This window comes from Phaseolus vulgaris, chromosome 9 (genome assembly GCF_000499845.2).
Source record: "Phaseolus vulgaris cultivar G19833 chromosome 9, P. vulgaris v2.0, whole genome shotgun sequence".
NCBI lineage: Eukaryota > Viridiplantae > Streptophyta > Magnoliopsida > Fabales > Fabaceae > Phaseolus > Phaseolus vulgaris.
The window spans coordinates 9,738,131-9,759,867 of record NC_023751.2 but is presented as its reverse complement, the minus strand read 5'-3'; the positions used below and the strand labels follow the sequence as shown (position 1 = coordinate 9,759,867).

Here is a 21,737-nt window from a genome sequence, read left to right as displayed (position 1 = left end):
TTACTAGTATTTTTAAATTTATATTTTAACATAAATGATACAAATATTTTCAAAATACATACTTTTCTCGTTTTTTAACATTTAGAACAAAAAGTAACATTATATATATATATATAACTCTGTATATTGATAGTATTCTTAATTTTGAATTGTAAAATAACAGGAAGTGCAAAAAAAAGGTGGGTAATAAATATAAAGTAAACTGACTCAAAATAATAAATGAGATTTATTATTATTTACTAGAAAAACAAAATGCATGAAAAAATGAACAGTCGCTTCTATTTAAACCGAGACAAAAAAGAGCAGCGAAGACTGCACATTTGAACTTGGAAGGGTGATTTGTGGAGAAGAGAAAGGGTTAGGGTTTTGTTTTGGATTCTGTTTTTTGGTTTCTTATTGTGAAGAAGAAACAAGAAAATGTTCAACGCTGATCCTTCATTGTCTAATGTCTCTACCCTCACCACTGAACAGATCCAAAAGGTGCCAACTTTTTTTTTACTTTACTCACTTCTCTGTTTCATTACCGTCCTCACATTTCTTTGTTTTAACCGTCTAGATTATCTCTGCTCTTATGTTTATCTTGGGGTTTAATAAAAATGGCATCTTTTGATGTTGTGTCTTTTGCTTGTCCAATCCATGACTAGTTAATGACACAAAATTTGTTTGGGGCTCTACTCATTGTTTTTCCTTGTGCCCTAAGTTATTGATCTGGTTTTCAGCTTTTGTTTACTTTTTTGCCTTTTTTTGAATCGAATGAACGTGACAGCGTCAATAGTGTGTTTCTTCAATAGGAAATGACGTTTCTGTGTAATGTTGTTATATGGAATTCATTCATGCCATGTATATTCCTCTTTGGTAACATGGGGAACGTGAATTCTTGCAAAAAAACTTAGGTTGCGTAGAGGTGTATTAGATATGCATAATGCATATTTTGTTCAGATTATAGATGAATGCACGAGTTTGGGTAAAAATGCTCGGTTTGCACCTCAATTGAATCCATGATCACTTAAATATCTATGGCAGTTTATCTCACACAGAAATTCTTATGCTTGGTGCAGTACTTGGAGGAGAATAAGGAGCTGATCTTGGCAATATTGGAATATCAAAACCTGGGAAAGTTTGCTGAAATAGTACAGTGAGTAGCCAAAACTATTTAACTTGCATTTATTCTTGCCTGCTTTATGGTTGCTTCTTGGTAGTACCAATAGATGTCGGTTGCACTTTTTTTTTTCCTTTACACTTTTCCTCGGGCAAAACATTTAGTCCTGTATGGCGGTTAGCATGGCAACCTTTTACTTCACATAAACCTATAATATTTGCTGTTCTACACACCTGAAACTGTATTTCGTTTTCTATGGCCACTATTATTTGCATGAGTGAAACTGTGTCTCATTTGACAAATTGCAAGGTATGCTTATCTTTGAAAAGCTAGAATCTCCTAGTTACACTCATTCCTTTAATTACATAACAATAGCATATAGCCTGGTGAAGTGAAACTCAGTCAAGATTTAAACAGGGATAATATGGAAAAAAGTATGCAAAATATCTATTTTTACATATGTAGCCAACATTTAATTGCATGCACTGTTATTAAATGACCGCTTTAGCAGCGCTACAGGCTATTGCGTTGCAGAATTCCTTGAATCGGTGACTGCAGCTCTGTCTGCTTTTGTGCCGTGGTCATGGTTTGGTTTGAGCGAGTCTTCGGTCAATTGAACTGTTGACTTAATATTATGCTAATTTTTCGTATGCTTGATGTATACAATATATTCTCAACTGCTAGTCGACTTTGCAATTTGTTTGTGATGCTATCTGCTTTATGATACAGCTGATTATTTGGTTTTCCGCCATATTTCATGACATGCAATTGATAATATTGGTACAATAACTTCAGATAATACACTTTGGTTACAGAATGGTGTGATTATGGAATAACATGTTCAATTTCAAAAATATATTTTATAAGAATTTATGTCTGATGTAGTGGCGCAGATTTTTGGTTCCATGTGGTTAAATATGTTAGGTTAGAGAGGGAGGACTATAACATATAAAGAAATCACATAAATCTAAAATAGCCCATGGATATTCATATATAGAGTAATTATCGCTTCGAGTGTGCAACTTGAGCAAATGGATTGCGTGCCTCTATCTGATAAGGACATTGCAGAATGGAAGGGCTAAGAAAAACACAAATTTCATTATTTCTATGTATATCTGAAGAATTATTTAGCACGTCTCTGATTTCCCGATATTTAATGCTCAAATCCTCATTCTTTTACTATATTATAAAGTTATATCATAAATGGAGAATTATACAATATTATAAATGGTGTTGTCTTCTAACTTCTTTTGTATTGTTTATTAATACTGGTGCACTGGCTTATGAACATTACCTGGATATCCTGATATAGATGTCAAGCGAAGCTTCAGCATAACTTGACTTATCTGGCAAAACTTGCTGACGCTGGCTCTCAGGCACCCACCCCATCTCAGGTTATGATATCATCATTCTATTATCATTAAGGTTTTTTCTAATTTTTCCTCACGTGTGAAATGTGTGCAGGTCTCATCCCATGCTATTGTGCAACAGGGGCAAGGCATGCGCCAACCCCAAGTTGCTATGTCTCAGTCGCAACCAGATCTCTCTACATTTAACGTGCCCATTGAGATGTTGAGTGATCAGCAACAGCTGCAGCAGCATCATCTGGCAATGTCTATACATCAGCCTGATATCTCGGCTTCAAAGTTGCCTTTGCAGATGAATGAGCAAAACTATAAGCTGCCATTTTTCCTCTACCAGCAACAACCTATTCCTGGACCAATGGTTAACTTTCCTGGTGCTAATAGTGGCTTATATCAGGCTTCTCAAACCAGACTCGGTAATCTTCCAGATACACCATCAAGCAACCAAACTGGCTCAGATTCTTTTCCTGGCTGGTCTTAGGGAAATTACTGTCTGGACCTGCTGATGAAATACTGGGAACACAACACCAAGAACATTTGGTTCTACATAGTTTTTAGTCATACTTTACAGACAGTGACCGTCATTGAACAATTCATATAGAAACCAAAAAAGCATTTTCTATTTTGTTGAATTAACTGCTTCTTATTCACATTGTTGGTGTTTCTTTTCCCACCAAAATATTAATATCTAGGCTCTTTTTTTTTTCTTGAAGATTCAATTCCAGGAAGTTAATTTTCAGGAAATATTGCTATCAATGATTTGGTGTGTAAACCAGGATATCAGCGTGTTTGCAATACATTCAATCTTATCGTTAATCATAAAAAAAAATGAAATTTGAAAAATATCACAATTACAAATTTTTCTATTTACTAATATTTGATAATATCTTTTGGGTGTGCAAAAGAAAACTAAGTAGGTGAACAGTTAATCTTTTAAATTTAAAAGGAATGCTATCAACATGTTTACAGTACCATTCTCAATATTTTAGTAGTTAAGTATTTTTGCTTTGGAAGTAACGTCTATTTCGAGGTTTGAATTTTAAGGTCACGTGTTAATGCTCCTATCATCAAATATCTTTGTATTCAAGCATGTTTGGATACCGCTTCAAGGAAAAAAAAAGGCATGCTTGGATACAAATGTTATTATTTTAGTTTTTGAAATTAATAAATTGAAAATAGTGTAATGTTATTAAAGTTAGTTATAACAAAAACAAGTAACTTATTCAACAAATACAAAAATCAATCTCTCACCACACATCCCCATAATGTTGTATTCCCCGTTCTTACATAACTATCTGATTATCTTTATTTATTGCGTTCGCGAATCTAGTCTATCTAAAGTTGGAGAAAATGGCTGATAGAAAGTTAAACATGATCTTGAATTCTTATCTGTATATTTGAAAGAAATCCCTTGAATTTCAAAGTTTTTCAAACCTTAGACTCAAAAAAACATTGTTAAATAGTACAAAGTAGAAGCGTAATAAAATAAAATCCCTATTCTAGCTTACTAACAAAATCATTAGTGTATATATTATGAAAGCACTTTAGTTATGAATTAGGATGCTTATTAACATGAATGATAGTATACAAATTAAATTAGTAAGAAATATTTCTTTTTCAATATTTTCAAATTTGGAGATTGCAATTCAATGACTAATGACAGGGAATATGTTTCTAACATAATTAACTGTCTTTCTGTAACCACTCTAAGTTAAATACAAAATCTTTTAACACAATTTAAACTAATTATAATAAAATTTTACTTCCTCACTATATATATATATATATATATATATATATATATATATATATATATATCGCATTTTGGCTAATTTTTTTAAATTATTTACTAATTAATACATAAAGATTTAAGCTACAACTTCCCCAATATTAATTATATCCGTTTATTAAGTTTTAGAAAGTAAACATTAGAATGTTCTTTTATTCACATTTCCAAAAGGTACCTTCAATTTGTAAAAGAAACACTTCCATGAAGCTCGAATAAATATTCTAATTCAACCAAATAAATTTAATCAACGAAAAACCCCTATGAAGGGCAGTTAGAATTTAAACCAAAATTAATAATTTTAGAACACATAGTTGAGTGATTCTGAAAAGCTAGTGTTCAGATATATCCCTGAAAGGTAAACTCTAATGATAATAGTCGTAACAGGCAACCGTGAGATTTGTTGGGTGGTGAACCCAAGCTGATATAGCATTAGTAAATATGGAAAGGACAAAAAAAAGGAGGTTGCAAACTAAGGTTAACTATGTTGATTAATCTTTCAAGCATTCACCAAAAAATGGCAGTTATGAGATGCAATGTATGCAAGAATACCACAGCAAGAGGCCCAGATTAATGAAAGCACACTGAATTGTAACAGCAGGGAGAATAATAAATTACTACAGAAACTGGAGATAGCACCGGCAACTTCAAATCATAATTTGGCCAGGGCAAAAGATTACTCCGTCAATGCTTCAAAAAACATTCTCCCACAAACCCCATAAATATCTCTTGTATGTTTTCATCCGCATCCTGGTGAGACAGGATAATCTACACGCCCATCCATGTTCCCTGCCAATTCAACAGTAAACCAAATTATGAATTCATGCATCACTCCAGCCATTTAAGTCAAATCCGCAAATGCTATTTAGAATATAGTACACTCCTATTCTGCTATAGATTGCTAATTTTTCGCAAAAGTATAAAATTGAAAATCACACTATTATTGGTCACGGACAAGGAAACTAACATTATCAATAGTAAGAATCAAACAAAACCTTGCACCGGTGCGTCTCTCCATATAGAGGCAGACAAATGCATATATACAATATAAATAATAACCCCAAACTAACATTTATTACAAGGACTAAAAAGAGATTAATTACTTCATCAAATGGCGGACAGTTTAAAATACTTAAATACATGAGTAACTGTAGCCCTAGGTCAGGGGTCTAGAAGAGAGGAAACACACAGGACTTTATTCCAACGAGTCAGAAATTCATGAGCAATAAATATAATTAATATGAATTCATTCATGCCAACCCGAAGCAGACAATGACATATTTAACACGTATATGGAAATTTAAAGGAAATGTAAATAACATTATTAAGTACGAAAAAGAAGACTCACTATCTCCGAGAATGGTACACAGCACCAGTTGCCCTGTCATACAACAACAGTCAGTAAAACTCTTTTTTTTCTCATCACAGACAAACCACATTCAACAGTGGATATAGAGTCATACCTGGTCTGCTGTTTAGAAGTAAAGCTTGAGACCAGCCTCCCATTTGCTGAGCCAGAAATTTGGGCGCTGCCCCCATTGCCAACAGATAATTGTACAGAAGACGGGACAACCCTACTTTCAGGGCCATCCATTTCCCGAGAATCCTTAGATTTACTCAAAATCTTGACATTTGAAAGACCTCCAGAAACACTGAAGTTTGGACCATTAGATTGTTGATGCTGCATGACTGACAATTTTAGAGGATCATCCCCCAAATTAGAAGAGATGACTGCATATTCTTGAAGTGTTTTGTCACTTTTGATATTTTTAGAATCAATTGAAGGAACTTTTTTCATGCGATGAGACTGAGCCATTGGTGTAACTGCCACAGTGGACATGTATGAAGAATAAGGAGTTGATGCAGCAGCTGCTGCCGCAACTTTTGCAACTGCCGCAGTTGCAGCAACAATTTTCTGTGCACCTTCTCGAAGCTGAATATAGTCATCCTCAATAAAAAATAACTGAAAATATTAAAAGGAAGAAAAACTGTCAGCCTGTGATGCAAATCCATCGTCAGCAATAGGAACTTGTACATGCAGATAATTAATTAAAAGAAAATGCTAGATATGAAGAACTTTTGACAAGTAGATTTGAGTTTGAGTTTTTGATAGATGAGTGGTTCCTATCAAATTATCTTGTCCAACAACAATCTTCAAATCTAGCTGAATTTCCTCAAAATTATGACAAATCTTATTAATTTGAAGTCTAGAAACTCAAACTGATTAAGAACTTACTTCAGGATGGCTACCCACAAAATCATCCAGCTTCCCATACTTCCTTTTGTAATCATGCCAATGTAGAGGTGCAAGCATCTTGCCCAGCCTGTTAGGGAGCTGTATTTGAAACATTACACAAGTTAAATCAGGATAGCCAGGGGAAAAACGGGCTCTTTTTGTGATAACTCACAGTTGATATTTAAAGCTCACTAACCGTTGAACTAATACGAATTCTACCACCAGCCGGAATAGTACGAACAATACAGGCTAATAAAGATTTTTCATCAAGGAGAGCAGTCTCTGATGTCTTTGTAATTGTTGTTGAAGCTGTTGACCCAGAAGATGTGAAAACTTCAGACAAGACAGAATCAGTAGAGTTGTTCTGAATCACTTCCTCATGATTAACTGATTGGCTTTTGACAGGGGATGCATTTGTTGCAGAACTTGCTTGCTCAGACAATAAAACTTGGTCATCAGGTACATCATTAGATAATGTCACAGAACTCTGCTCCTGTATAAGGGGAAAAAATGTTACCCTTTATCTTTCCAGCTGTAACAGTAACCAGATCAAAGACAAATTTTGGATGGTTTCTTAAGCGCTTCCTATCCAGCACTCTTTGATACACTATGCTCTTGGAGAAGGAAAAAAATACAAGGTTTTGTCTTATGAGCCGTAAGAGAAGCCAGATCAAAGACAATTTTCAGATTGCTTTCTTCAAGTACTTTCTATTCAGCACTCTTCTTTAAAACATAAAAAATGAAGTGATTTGTAAACTACTAAAAACAACTTATTACATGGTAACAAGATCCTTTAAAAGTGTTGGCCTTCAAAATGAATCAGAATGTATCCACATTTGAATTTTCAATGGGCTAAAATCAATAATTTTATCCCATTGTGCTTTTCAAAAATGTTTTTAGAAGCCACTGTGTACTTTTAGTTGGTACATAAACCTAAAACATTCAAACATCTTCAAACAATCAAAATGGAACAAACTTACTAACCTCACATTATTGCAAAAGAAAAAAGATCAGACATGCAACCAATGTTGAAACTTGGGACAAACCTTAATTTCACCATTTGGTTCAAAAGAGTTTAATCGCAAGGCATCAGAGAACTGTGAAGAAATTTGTTGCATGCTCTGATCCTGTTGGGAAGCAACAAGTTGACCCTTATCAACTGACTGAAGAACCATAAAAAAATTCAAAAAATGATCATCAGTATTTTACTGAAGTCTCAAGGGAAATAACATAAAAAGCAAATAACAATCATTAACCTGGGTTTCAGTGGTAACTGAAGAAATCACAGTTTGTGCCCCATCACCTTGCTGAATGTGAGCATCCAGATAGTCTCTATGAAGAGTTTGCCCATTCACAGACATTTCATAACTAAACTTAGCATCTGATCGCATCAAATTCTGATCAGTCTGAGATGGCGAAGAATGTTCCTGTATGGGTAATTGTGAACCTTCTGGCACAGACTGAAGAAACAATTATAAGTACACACAGTTAAAATACAGACATAAATGCAGAGAGCTTGAATATTGGTATCTTCTGATACCTGTTGACCCTGCCACTGCTGCACAGGTGACATTGAGGGCACTGGATGAAAATGTCCAACATGCGATTGAGGAACATGGGATGCAACAGAATTGGGTACTCCTTGTTGGTGCATAACAAATGGATGCAATGCAGCTACTTGGCCATGTGGGAGGTACGAAGGCTGGACAAGTAGAGACGATGGAGTAATAGGGACACCAGGAACATGTTCAGTCTAGAACAAAAAATACAAAAGGGATAAGATACTCATTGTCTAATCCAGACATGGTGACTGTCACATCATATTCATATAAATAGAGCAGAAACTGGTTTCATAAAATTAACTTCCACATTTTAACGAAGACAGACACCGGTGTATATATCACATTCACTCTAAATAAGTCAATTAGATCTCATAACTTTCAAGCATTGTGCAAGCACTCAAGCACCACTACTTCCTTAACAACTGTGTATCTTTGGCAACTAAAATACTGATATGTAGGAATTAGATCAATCTCGGTTCTTCAAACCAAAACATTCAATAATAGATTAACTTTCAGTCTAGTATATTGGTAACCAACACATTATCCAATTCCTCAATTGATATGTCTTGTCCTGCCAAAAGTTATCAATTCACACAATACAAAGCAAAACAAACCCTCCTTCTCTTTCTTGTGATCCAAAATCATTAACAAACACCATCAACCTCCACGTCTAAAACAAAGTTAAAGGGTGATTGGATTCAACAAATTAAACAAGGTCACTATTCTAACAAAGAAATACATGAATTTGACCTAAATTTGACCCAGCAAGTTGCCAAAAAAGTATGAAAAACACATCGCATTCACAAATCCATCAAATGTTTCTGCATGAATTTTTTACCAGTAACAGTAAAATTAAAATGTTCTCATTAAAAAAATACAAAAATCTAACAAATTAAAAAAAAAAACACTTGTTTATATCTCATCTCATTGAACTCCAGGGAATGAGTATTGAAACTTCAGTTAAGATAGTTTTGCAAACGATATCAAATTAATTAATCATGGACAGCAGATTTCAAACGTTATAAATTTAAGACATCCCCCACACAACCATACATATCATATAATAATATATTAAGCAGTCAAAACCAAAACAATAGTAATTATATCACCATAGATTAAAATTTAATTTTAAAAGGCGCAAATATAAGATAAAAATTACAATGCAGCATCTAAAATTAGCAACAATTACATGACTAACAACAATAACCTATTAATAAAAACATAGAGGTTTCTTAAGAACTTACAAAGAAACCACTTATCAGTAAAAATCATCAAAATGAGTAATTACATTCAAGGTCATTCCAGCAGCTCTAGAACAATTTAAGAATATTACCAAATATAAATGGTAATAATTGCACACATGAAATGCTGTCATCAAAATGGTTTTCATTACAAGGCTCAACAAACATCTAACGTTTCCCTATGTCCTTTCTATGAATTTTAGCACCCAACCTGGATTGATGCATTGCCAGTAGATGAAAATGGTACACCATTATCAGTGCTTTCATTTGGAAGGAGACCATTATTTCCACCTGAAGCATTGCTTCCATTTAAGTCAAATTGACTTCCATTTTCATGTCCAAATTGAGTTGCATTACTTTTAGAATTCATTTGTGACATTCTTGAATCATCATTGTACGCTCCACTCCTCTCTCTTGCATCAGCCAGTTCAAGCTGTAGTTGTTGAATAGTATGCAAATGAACTCTTTCCATCTCTGCAAACTAAAGCCATCAAGCCTAATGTTTACATCCACTATTGAAGGACAAAACCAAATCACAACAATAAATCACTTGGTGAATATGAATTATTTGGGGCACGACTGAAAGGGATGCCACAAAACAAACAAACTTAATCAGTGAAGCAAAAAAAAATTGGCAGATCAACCTGTCTCTGAAAACCCATCCAAAGCTGATTGTATTGTTCTGTGCGTTCTCGCAATTCAGCTTGTAATGTTTGGTTTGTTGTTGATTGGAAAACATCCATCTCACGAACACGAGCTATCCATGCTTGGGCCTCTCTTAACTGCTCATCTTTAAACATAATGGTCTCTTGAGCACCCCTATGCTGAAATAAAGAATCATCAATAATTAATTATAGGCCAAAAAAATAAAATATTCAAGAAACAAATTATTGTACAAAAAAAAGACTCCATACTTGTTCCTGCAACTCAATAAGCTGCCTATCTTTTTCTTGAATATGTTCTTGTAGATCATGTATTTGTTTTATATGCTGAGCTCTTTCAGCTTCTGAATGATCACGCTCCATTCTGAAAAATAATTAACCTTGTAATTAAAGAAGGCCAGAACAACACCTAAACATCCTATAATTTAGGCAACAGAAAAAACCTGAAAGTAGCAAGCTCTTTGTTTTGCTCACGGAGAAGGTCTTGTTTGGCCCATGCCTAACATGATAATTTAATAGATTAGCATGATTAACTTATAAATTAGTACAAATACCACCTAAATTAACATCCAGTAAAACTTAAAATAAGAAAAGGAAAGTAGAAATTCAACAGACTGCTTCATTGTCTAATTTAATAGCATGCAGCTCTCTCTCTTTCTCTTCCATTTTCCTTTCAAGGTCATGAACTGTACGCTCCCTTTCACAAAGTTGCTCCTGCAAAAACATTTAAATAAGTTTTAGAGTAGATAAAAGTGTAAATTAAAACAGATATATCAAGTATAATATGTCCCATTTAGATATTAGTAATTAGTAATTAGTAACAATTATAAAAAAAAGCTGCTTCTGATGCACCAGACTATTGCAACAATAGAAATGTACACAGCTGTTAACATAAAAGGACGCAATTAAAATTAAAACCATGTAGTTCTAGTAAAAGAAAATGAGAAAAATCCATTTTTTTCACATGATGGAGATAGATTAGCTTAAATTTAAGAGTCCAAATATACATAAATCTCTGTATTTACACCTGAAGCTTGTTGGTATTATTAACATTGTCCTTGAGCTGGGCATCAAAGGTGTTTCGCATGTCCATTATCTCGGTTCTAGCAATCATTTGAGCCTTTAGTCCAATCTCCATTTGCAGTAGCTCCTGCCTTTGTCTAACAACATTATGAAGCTGCTGCTGCAAAATATCGTTGTCTAGTGTTCCATCCACTGTTATTGAACAAAAATCAACATCAAGAGGCTCTCTTCCTTGCTGCACCTTGAAAACAGGACAAAATCATCTTCAGGTTCTTAATTCCTTAAAACTAAAAAGCTATTCTCATACCATCGCCTTACCTCATATATGGTTCTCTCGTCTGATTGCCCTAGTTTGGTATTGTCTAACTCCTGTACATCAGCAGATGTCCAATATCAACCAAACAAGTAAAAAAGTTTTAAGAGCCACATCCGTTGGCATAATGATGATCAATCAGAATTGAATACTTATATGCCAAAAAACCTGAAGTATGTTGATCAAACCAATACTTGATACCCAGTAAGGCCGTAACTTTAAATATCAAGATCAAGTTGGGTACATTGTACCTAACATTAACTTGTTAGACTAAAAACTGGCGCCAGGTTTACCATATTGTGCACATGGATCGAGCTCATTGTATTAAACCACCCTTCCTATAAAAGTAACTAACTATATCTGTTCACCGCGGGAACAAAATGTCTCATCTGCTTCGAGGTTTAGTTTAACAACAAGACATTAAAGAAACCCAATAACACCTAAGCTTATAAAACCGTAAGAGGAAACAAAAATCTCGCGTCAAATAACATTATTAAACCCTAATCCCAATTTGGTGAGGTAAGAACTAACAAATGCTGTAAAACCTAAACTAAAATTAGACAATAAAATGAATCCTCTCGTTCTCTTGATCGCTAACGAAGTAAAACACTACATATTCAAAACGCAGATCCCCCATTACTCTGGAACCGCAGAATGAGACAATGCCAAGTGTTTACACGCCAAACAAGTACCTCGTCGTCGGGGTTCCGCGCGGAATGATGATGCTCGGCCACAGCGCGCCACTCTTTGCGGGACGGAGGCGGCATCTGGAGCGAGGCACCGCGAACGGCGGCGGCAGCGGCAACGGCGGCCGTGGCCTCCATGGAGCGAGAAGCGGTGACGGTGGGCCCACGTCAGCAGGGAGTGGAGCGAGGGAGAGTCAGTGTATGGGAAGGAAAAATGGTGGAATGAAAAGTGGAGGAAATCCCTAACCCTAGAATTGAAGAAATTGTAATAACGGGAATTGGGAAGGGGAGAAGAAGGAGAGGAGGGGCTTGGGATTGGAGAAGGGTTTTGGGGTTGAATGAAGAGAGAGAGTCTGTGTGGTGAGTGGGAGAGTGGAGTAAGAAGAAGTGAGAAGATGATTGGCTGTGACAAATTTCGACCGGCACGGCGTGAACGCCATTTATAAGGCACATTCTCACTCCGTGGATGTCATCTCTCTCTTCGCCTTACGCTTCCCGCGAACGCGTGGATCCTACCTTCTAACTTTGTTTTTTTCCTCCTTTTGGTTTCGGCCCTTCATGGCAAATTCTTCCTGCACCTCCATAAATTTCTTCTGTCACCTCTATATTTTCAAAAATATCGAAATGAACCTTTTAGAATTTTACAATTTTTGTATTCTTAATTTTACAATTTAGAATAAAAAATTGTGTATTCTGAATTCTAAAATTTGAAATGCACATTGTATTTTTAAATTGTACAATTCAAAATATACTGTATCTTAGATCCAAAAATTATAAATACACTGAATTATACCATCTAAAATACATTCTATTTTGAATTCTATAATTAAGAATACAAATTCAAAATATAAATTTTTTTATTTAAACGATGAAGGTAAGGAATTGTTGCGACAGTGGCGCTAGATGTAGGTGTTGTGTTGAAGGTGGGGAGCTGCAAGGTGGAAATTAGAGGTCGAGGTCGACTCTTGAAGTTGGAGGTAAGGTGCTTATTGGAGAAGACAAATAAGAAGATAAAACTGTAATTTCACTTCTTTTATAGAAGAAGAGAGCTACAGGAAGAAGTTGTGCTATTGCTTCCTCTATTATAACCCATTTTATCAATCCATTAAAAAATATGCAGTTGTTATTGGTAAACCGTCTTTTACTTCCAAAACCCAAAATTTTTATTTCAAAATATCAAAAATACCCTCCTAATTTATAATTAAAGCATTTTTCAACTTACTCACCTCCCTTTTGTCTCTTTCAACTTGTTTTAAGACATTATTGTGGGAGGTTTATCATTGTTAATTTTAAACACAATTTTCACATTTATATACCGTCAATCTTTGTTTTAGAACTTGACAATAATTAATATAAAAATATAATAAACAATTTTACATTTTTAATGTTGATAGAGGAACAATAGCTTGCTTCCTTGAGCACTAATAAACAAATATTTATTGAAATTTGGAAACATAACCATAGGTATTTTCTCGGTCTCTTTAGCCACCACACCAATTTGAGTCATTATAATCATATATATATATATATATATATATATATATATATATATATATATATATATATATATATATATATATATATATATATATATATATATATATACCTCTCTTTCTATATTCTTATTGTTGTGAGGATACAAAATTCTCAAATCCAAAGTACCATTCAACTACCTTAGAATTTTCTTGCTTGAAAATCAAAAATATTTGGCTCCCTCGTAAATTTACTCATAAACGTCATGCTCAATAATACATTTACTAAATTTCTATTAGATAGAAAAAACACCAATCCTCAAGTTTTCAATGTTCTTCAATTTATAGGTTTTTTCTTCTTACCATTTTACTACATACCTTAGTGATTGTGTGGTGTAAACCTCTTATCATATAAGACCAATAAAAAATGTTGATTTCACATTAAGTTAATACATTAGTCCATTTCTATAGTTTGTTATATCAATAATCAATCGCGTAGTGTTAAACGTTGTTATTAGATCAAAATCTTCGCCATTATATTTGTCATAGTTATATAAAAATCTCATTGCAACCAATATGACCTTATGTCTAGACACCTTTTCATTGGACTTCATTTTAGTTTTAGAAACTCATTTCACATAAATTGACTTCTTTCGTTTGGAAAATAAACAATTCCCAAGTTCCATTATTTTCATTTGACTTTATTTCTTCCCCATTATATTTATCCAATGAAAACTTTTAGATTATTCTCTCTTACTTCTAATGATTCAACAAAGAAGGCAAAATGCATTATTTCTCCCTCTGTATTGATTGGTCTATCATAATAAACTTCATAGTATTTGAATGAATGAGATATTTGTCTTGTCCTTTCATACCATATCGGTTTGTGTTCCAGTGATTCAATAATTTATGAATATCATCTGAATTCTCAAAAAGCATAAAAACACAATGAGACAAACATTGTAAGAAACTAGTGCACTTTAGATACAAATGTCCTAAATAAAGAAAATGACAAGAAAAAAATAAGCATTTTAATAAGAATCTCAAGCAAATCCTTGTATCAACATAAGAATATCTTGATTTATCTAACTTACAAAAAATTTAGAAAAAAGAAACTCAAGTTTCATGTTTCACATTGTGTCTAAATCATTGTTTAGTGACTTGATAAATAGATACACTTAAATTATATTCATTTTTCTATTCATACAATGAACTTTAAAAACTTTTATGTTCTAGTTTAAACACCTCGACTATTATATAAATAATTGTTATTTATTAGAAAGAACATTAATCATAATATAACCTCATATATATAATAAATGTATGGAAATATTTTACATATTTATTACAAAATCACATAAGTTTTGTATAATAATAAAATTTATACATCATAATAGAAGAATATATATATATATATATATTAAGAATATTATAACTAAGTTCTCCATGAGTCAACATTCTAGAGAAAATATTTCGAAATTTTCCTAAACAACTCTTACTAAGCAGGTTTTACTTTTACTCATATCTGATAAGTATCATAATTCAGTAATATTTCATACAAAAAGATAGACACTTATGAACTTTAATTCGTAAAATAGTTATAATTCAACCTCTACTTTAGGAATTTTAACCTTTCTACATATTTTTGGATTATAAGATGAATATGAACGATTTATTCCCAAATTTGTGTTAATTTTAGGAATCTAAGGGAAAATGGAGATACAATGGCTAAATGGGAATGGACAAGTAAAAGACAAGTTGAAAAGACAAAGTTGGAGCACTAAAATCTCGCTCAAACTCCTCCAAGCAAGATCACTCCAGAGAAACTCACCCAAGGCTCGCTTAAGCGAGTTCACTCCAGTGAAGTTTGACTTTTTCTCGTGAAACTCGCTTAAGCAAGTAATATCTCGCTTAAGCGATATGTCACTTAGCCCAAACTCAAATAGAAGACGTGAGGCATAACCCTATACATCATTGAGAGGATATGGACAGATAGAAACCCCTAAAGGAGGCATTCGTTAAGGAGAAACACTCTGTATCTTCTTTTTATGTTTGTAATGGCCAATATGAGAGGCTAATTCTTTCCTTTAGAATGAAGAATAATTTGTTCAAACTCATATGTGTTGAGGTGGTATTTACTTAAAATATTCAGTTATGGATTAATGATTGATATTATCAATTTATTCTCAAAACTTGAAATCATTCGTGATTTTGATCCTTAAATTTGACTTGAAAGTACTTAAGTATTTGACCTAAATGATAATGCTTAACATATTTGAATATTAGGAATAGATGATTTTTTCAATAACCACGGTAGTAAATTGAATATTGACTCTAAATATAGGACAAAAAATTAATTATACCAAATATAAATAAATAAAGATGTTTAATGCATAAACGAAGATAAATTAAATAACATAAATATAAAAAAATAAAGATTATCAATGCGTAATTAGAAATAAACTAAATAATATAAATATAGATAAATAAATAGATCAATGCATAACTAAATATTAAATGATATAATTATAAATTAATAAACAAAATCTGTGTGTAAAATAAATTAAATAACATAATATAAATAAACAAAACCAAAATTTTGAGACAAAATAAATGACATAAATATAAATAAATATATAAGAACAATGCATAACCATAACTATGAATTAAATTAAATAATATAAACATTAAAAGAAATTATATAACTCAAAAATAAATAAAATGTTCATAAAACCCAAATAAGTTTATTAAAATTAATATAAAAAAATTTAACTTCATTTTAATTCCCTTATTGATTGAGGTGACACACTAAAATTAAAGGTACAAGTGTTTTTAGAAGGTTTAAAAGAACATAGAGTCTCTTACTCCAAATTATCTCTCTCTTATCCTACCTTTAGTTTCTTTTCCTACTCTCACCTTCTTTTTCACCCATTTATCTATAGGCTAGATTTTTTTTTATGTGAATCATTATTACATTCATTAAATGCAATCTTATCACTTCTTATCTTTGTTATCTTTTTTTTCTTTCTTGTCTCTTAAATTAAGGCTCCTTTGAATAATTTATTTAATAATTAATTAATATTTTTTATATTTTTTTTTGTTTTCCCTTATTATTTGTTTTTATTATTATTTTCATTATAAAGTTTCTTAAAAACTACTTGATTTATTTTTCAATGTTTAAACTTTATTTAGATAGAATATAAAATAATTTTAAAATGTGAACCTAATCACATGAATTAAAGTGTAATATTTTCTAACTATTATTCTTAAAGTAAGAATAACATAAATAATATAATTACTTAAAAGTATGAATGTAACATTATCAATCTTACACAACTTTGAAAAAGAATTTAATAATTGTAACTAAGGACTTAAGATTTTGAAAAACAAACCTAATTTCGCAAAAAATCTTATGAAAAAAAAATGGTTTAGGCATAAAAATGAAAACTTGTAGGAATAAAACAAGAATGTGAATTTAATCTTGACAATTTGAGTACAAATTTTGAATATCAAAAATAAAATTAAACTCATGTTTTTGAAGACAGTAAGTGTAAAGAATAATCTACGTTTCAACCAATAAATGATATATTAGTTGAAAATGAGACACTGAGAAAAGTCTCATCCTAAGTAAAAATTAGGATAAAAAATTTGATATTTTAATAAGGATATCAATCAATCTCCAAAATAAGGTTTAACTTAACTATATTTGTTTTTATAAGATTGGTTCCTTATAAAATGACTCTTTTTGTATTCTTCTCGGCCTCCAGGCGTGGTGGTCTCTGATTAGTTCTTCATTTCACTGAGATAAGTGAAGGGATCGGCAAAGGCACTCCGACGATCAAGTTAGTCCGAGTACAAGGTGCAGGTGAGTTGAAGGAGTGAAAAAATTACCTGGTGTTGGGTCTCCTATGGTATTTATACCTTTTGGATGGGGCCCTGCTGTCATGGGTCTGCTTGTGGGTTCAAAAGAAGGTCCAATCACGCCTTAATCATGATTTATTGCTGACCAGACTTTAATTACCGTTAATTGTGGTTTTACGAGTTGTGTTTGGATTAAGGAGATCATTTGGCCTTCTCGACCATTCGACCACGTCGACCTTCTCGGCAACCTGGTAGTACATTTGTCCCCAAGGCTCAAGTGGATCGATTTTGAGCGTAACGTAAAATGTGTAAAAGAAAAATTGTTTTATCTTTGATTAGATGCTCATCTTGAGTCACGGGTCATATGCCCCCCCAAGCCCTGGTAGAGGAACTCTACACAGGGTCTGTCGCTACTCCTTATGAACGACATCTCCACATGATTGCTATGCTGAGTGATTGCGCATATGCACTGAAAGCCAAGTTAGGGAAACTTATTAGTGTGTTCGAGGCGCGTGGATCTGACCGACTGCCCCATTAGTAAGGTGTTGCGAAAACCCGAGCTAGCAGGAAGAATGATTGGCTGGTCGGTAGAGTTGTCAAAGTTTAGCATTAAGTATAAGTGATGACATTTTACGACAAGTGCACCACGTTTGTTTGTCAGAAGTAATAATTGTCCCTAAGGACGGATATCGATCCCACAAGGAACAATGAATTATCGAGTACAATATTTGCTAAATATAACAACAGAACAATAAAAAGAGTTTGAAGTGATTATGTTGGCACTAATCAATAAGAAAACAAACAGAGAATTAGTTGCTTCAATTGATGTCCGTAGAAAATTCATTTATATCGATCTCTTGCATATAAAATTCTTCAGAATGTTTCCTAAATATTGATATCTCACATACTTATAAAAACAACTTAGAAATCACAACCAGACGTTAATGACAATTAACATTTCAAGTCTATCTATAGCACTCAAATATGTATTGATGTTTAGGTCTGAATCCTAAAAATACCTCTCGGTCATATTTAAGATTCTCAATTTGTCATGGAAAGTTAAAATTAAAAAAACAATACCAATAATCAGTCAAGAAATGAATATTAATATATAAAATATTACCTCAATACATAAGAGTTTGAGCAGATTACTCTCAACCCCAAAGGGTAGAATTAGCCACGCATACTTCTAGCACCTTCCATTCTCTCAATTGGTTACAATTCACTCTATGGTGTTTTCCTCTCAATCTGGCACACTAGAGTTGAGCATCTAGCCCTCTATTTATCCTAGTTTTCTAGGGTTAGGTTGTTTCCTGTGTCGCGCTAATGGGCTAAATGATAAAACATAAAAAATGTCCAATCTTTCTTTGCATCTTTTTCTATTCTGGGACCTTCCATCTTTATCTTTTTAGCTCAAATAATTCATCTTTAATCCAAATCTCCAATCTTCCTTATAAATCTACAATTAACACCAAATTTGGGAATAAAACACTCTTATTCAAATAAAGACCATAAAAATATAAAAAAGGTATAAATTCATAAATTAGGGATTATTTTATATGTAAATTAGCAATAAATCCTCATAAATGCCTATATTTTAATATGAAATATTACTTAAATTAGACACTTATCAATAAGCCGAAAGGGCCTATCAAGTCGCAGTGCTTGCCGATTTTACCTCGGAGTTGCAAGACAACCTGGAGCAGAAGCACTATGAATTTTGTATGTTGGTGGGTCTTCAACCAAAGTCAAAGGAGGATTTGAAGTTGTTCTAAAAGGGTCGGGAAGTCTCCGGATAGAACAGTCTTTATGCTTTGGTTTCAAAGCGTCAAACAACCAAGCTTAGTACGAAGCTCTCATAGCCGGGTTGTTACTGTCTAAAGACATGGGAGCCTGAAAGGTCGAATGCAAGACAAACTCACAACTAACAATCGATCACATTAGTGGGAAGTATCAAGTGGAGGATCCTTTGCTCTAGAAGTATTATCACCGAGTGGTCAGCATCATGGCAAGATTTGAAAGTGTCACCATACATCATATAAAGCGAGAAGATAACTTTCGAGTTGACATCCTGTCAAAGTTGGCTAGTAGTAAACAGAAAGGCCGACATGACATTGTCATATAACAAATTTTGTCTACTCCATCGGTTGTCATTGAAGAATGCATGACAACAAGGCAATTGCGAAGAAGGTCTCTCGATTTGTCTTGGTAGGTGATGACTTGTATTAAAGAGGTTTCTCAACTTCGTTGCTTAAATGTGTATCCAAAGTCGAGGCTAAATACATATTGAAGGAGCTACACCATGGTGCATGCGGCCTACATTCGAGAGTGTGAACAATGGCGACGAGAGTACTTAGAGCAGGCTATTACTGGCTTTCCCCGAGAGCCGATAGTGCTGATTTTGTTAGGCAGTGCCAAAATTGGCAAGACCATAGTCTTCTCATACACCTCCACCCTCATGACTTGCAAAATATAAATTCTCCATGGTCGTTTGCCTTGAGGGGTTAGTGGTAAACCATGATTAAGATATAATTGGACCATCTTTTGGACCCACGAGTAGGCCTACGACAACTGAAGCCCATCCAAAAGGTATAAATACCAGTGAAGACCTAGCGCCAAAGGTAATTTTTTACTCTCTCAACTCACTTGCATCTTGTACTCGGACTAACTTAATCGTCGGAGTGCCTTTGTAGGTCGTGAAGAAAGGAAGAACCAAATGGAGATCACCGCACTTGGAGGTCGTGAAGACCGAAGGACGAAGACAAAAAGAGTCACTCTAGGAGGAACCCGACCTTATAAGAATAGTTAAGTTGTGTGTTGATTAGTGATTCACTCCATTGATATATTAAAATCATATAAATGAAGATTATCAATTTGTGATAATCGAATAAGGTTCATTTCCTGAGTTTACTTACCGAGTTTACAATTAAATAACTCGTCTCACATATCATATAAATTAACTCTGAGATTATTTAATTTATATATTTATGTGTTTGTATAACTATATAAATTAACCCTATTATATGAGATTATTTAATTTATATATGTGGACAAATACAAATATTTAAATCGAAATCAATATACTATATTTTAGAAATAGAGTAAAATATCTATTTATGAAAATGATTGTATTTTCTTGGGATATAGTAATTAAAGAGTACATATTTTCAAGATTCAAAGTTACCTAATAAAACAAAGTAAAATGTAATTTAGTTTATTTTTAAAATGTGTCAAATTTATTTTTTAAATATTAAACTTGTTAAATATCTTCCATTTTTCACGTGAGTAGGAGGGATTATAAACATCGATCCTTGCTTATCTATTTTTAACTAGTATTTTTTTTTAATATATTCATTTTCATATTTCAATTCAAAATCTGGATGATACTTATACAAATTCAATGATTAAAAACATTCATTATGTAAAGTTTAAGTACATTTTCATGATAAAGATACTGTATATGTATCTTGATTCCTCATTCATTTATTTATAGTGCGTCATGCTTACGTTTCCACGTTGCTTTATTCCACCGAAACCGCGTTTGTTTGTTCAAACGCGTTTTCGCTTTGAGGGTAGTCTGCATACATAATTAATAATTAATTAGTTAAATAGCGTAATTAAGTTATGTGCAGTGTTTGATCAAATTTTCTTTGATCAGTAAAAAAAATATAAATTAATATAGTTTATACTAACAAATAAACATATTCTGAGGTTCTAAACCCTAATGAAGGTGACACTCGTTTATGAGTCAACTCAGTTGTAATGCGGTGCCTAAATTTTCTGAGTTTTTTAGTACTATTACTGTGTCACAGACCACATTTCTGACTAACAACTACTCCATCTACTAAATTAAAATTTGTATTAATTGATTTTTAATTTCGTTAATTTTTGTCAATGCAAAATATATAACGCACGCAATAGTATAATTTTTCTCATCCTCATTCTTCGTCAATTTTATATTTTGCACACCAACACAGACTAGTTCCAGTGACAAAAAAAGAGAGTTAAGACTTTCGATTTAAGTAATTAATTAAAACAAAACAATTAAACGTTATTATATTGAAGAAATATCCAAATAATACCTAAATATTTATCATATAAATATTTATATGTAAATTAATTGTTTTTATAATCATACAGGAACTTGTGTATGAGTAAAAAAAAGTGAGGAAATTGTGTTTAGTTGCTTCTATACAAGTTATAAACTCTTTTCATAGGTTCTCATAACTATTTTTTTTTTTTATTGAAATAAGTCAGTGAAACGCAATTTATAGAAAAAGTTTGTTACTGTATAAACTAAAATCTAAATGAATGATACAAAACAAAATTTTGAAAAAGATGAATCTCTCTATATTAGAATAAAAATATCACTTAAGCATCTAAAAATTATTAATTAAATCTTAACGTTTCCAATATATTTTAAGAGTTAAAT

General features: G+C 32.7%; 2 protein-coding genes across 8 annotated transcripts; one reads left to right on the top strand and one right to left on the bottom strand.

The window, feature by feature from the left end:
• The first annotated feature begins 304 nt into the window (after nt 1-304).
• LOC137821209 (GRF1-interacting factor 2-like) lies at nt 305-3,089 on the top strand. Of its 2 annotated transcripts, none has more exons than XM_068625688.1 (4): nt 305-480; nt 1,059-1,135; nt 2,412-2,493; nt 2,564-3,089. In XM_068625688.1, exons 1-4 carry the CDS (start codon nt 418-420, stop codon nt 2,942-2,944), a joined length of 603 nt encoding a protein of 200 aa, XP_068481789.1. In that variant the 5' UTR covers nt 305-417; the 3' UTR covers nt 2,945-3,089. The 2 variants fall into 2 exon arrangements, with proteins under 2 accessions (XP_068481789.1, XP_068481790.1); XM_068625689.1 differs by lacking the exon at nt 305-480 and adding an exon at nt 863-964.
• A 1,625-nt stretch (nt 3,090-4,714) lies between these two features.
• LOC137822553 (stress response protein NST1) lies at nt 4,715-12,551 on the bottom strand. 6 transcript variants are annotated; one of them, XM_068627453.1, is made up of 16 exons: nt 11,979-12,551; nt 11,292-11,342; nt 10,978-11,214; nt 10,566-10,664; nt 10,394-10,449; nt 10,203-10,314; nt 9,933-10,112; nt 9,500-9,769; nt 8,026-8,238; nt 7,742-7,945; nt 7,532-7,648; nt 6,682-6,978; nt 6,486-6,584; nt 5,713-6,212; nt 5,598-5,630; nt 4,715-5,038 (listed from the first exon to the last, which is right to left on the bottom strand). In XM_068627453.1, coding segments are annotated over exons 1-16 (2,601 nt in total). In that variant the 5' UTR covers nt 12,111-12,551; the 3' UTR covers nt 4,715-5,037. The 6 variants fall into 6 exon arrangements, with proteins under 6 accessions (XP_068483554.1, XP_068483555.1, XP_068483557.1 ...); XM_068627454.1 differs by having other exon boundaries at nt 10,978-11,208; nt 11,979-12,548; XM_068627456.1 differs by having other exon boundaries at nt 7,532-7,612; nt 10,978-11,208; nt 11,979-12,490.
• Between the last annotated feature and the right edge of the window lie 9,186 nt (nt 12,552-21,737).

What these genes read in the sequence shown, in the direction of transcription:
- LOC137821209 (XM_068625688.1), top strand. Translation starts at nt 418, where the DNA reads ATGTTCAACGCTGATCCTTCATTGTCTAATGTCTCTACCCTCACCACT. An exon ending in AAGTTTGCTGAAATAGTACA is followed by an intron (nt 1,136 to 2,411) that starts GTGAGTAGCCAA and finishes ATCCTGATATAG; the next exon opens with ATGTCAAGCGAAGCTTCAGC. An exon ending in AGGCACCCACCCCATCTCAG is followed by an intron (nt 2,494 to 2,563) that starts GTTATGATATCA and finishes AAATGTGTGCAG; the next exon opens with GTCTCATCCCATGCTATTGT.
- LOC137822553 (XM_068627453.1), bottom strand. Translation starts at nt 12,110, where the DNA reads ATGGAGGCCACGGCCGCCGTTGCCGCTGCCGCCGCCGTTCGCGGTGCC. An exon ending in TTATTGAGTTGCAGGAACAA is followed by an intron (nt 10,113 to 10,202) that starts GTATGGAGTCTT and finishes TCTTTATTTCAG; the next exon opens with CATAGGGGTGCTCAAGAGAC. An exon ending in CAGTTACCACTGAAACCCAG is followed by an intron (nt 7,649 to 7,741) that starts GTTAATGATTGT and finishes ATGGTTCTTCAG; the next exon opens with TCAGTTGATAAGGGTCAACT.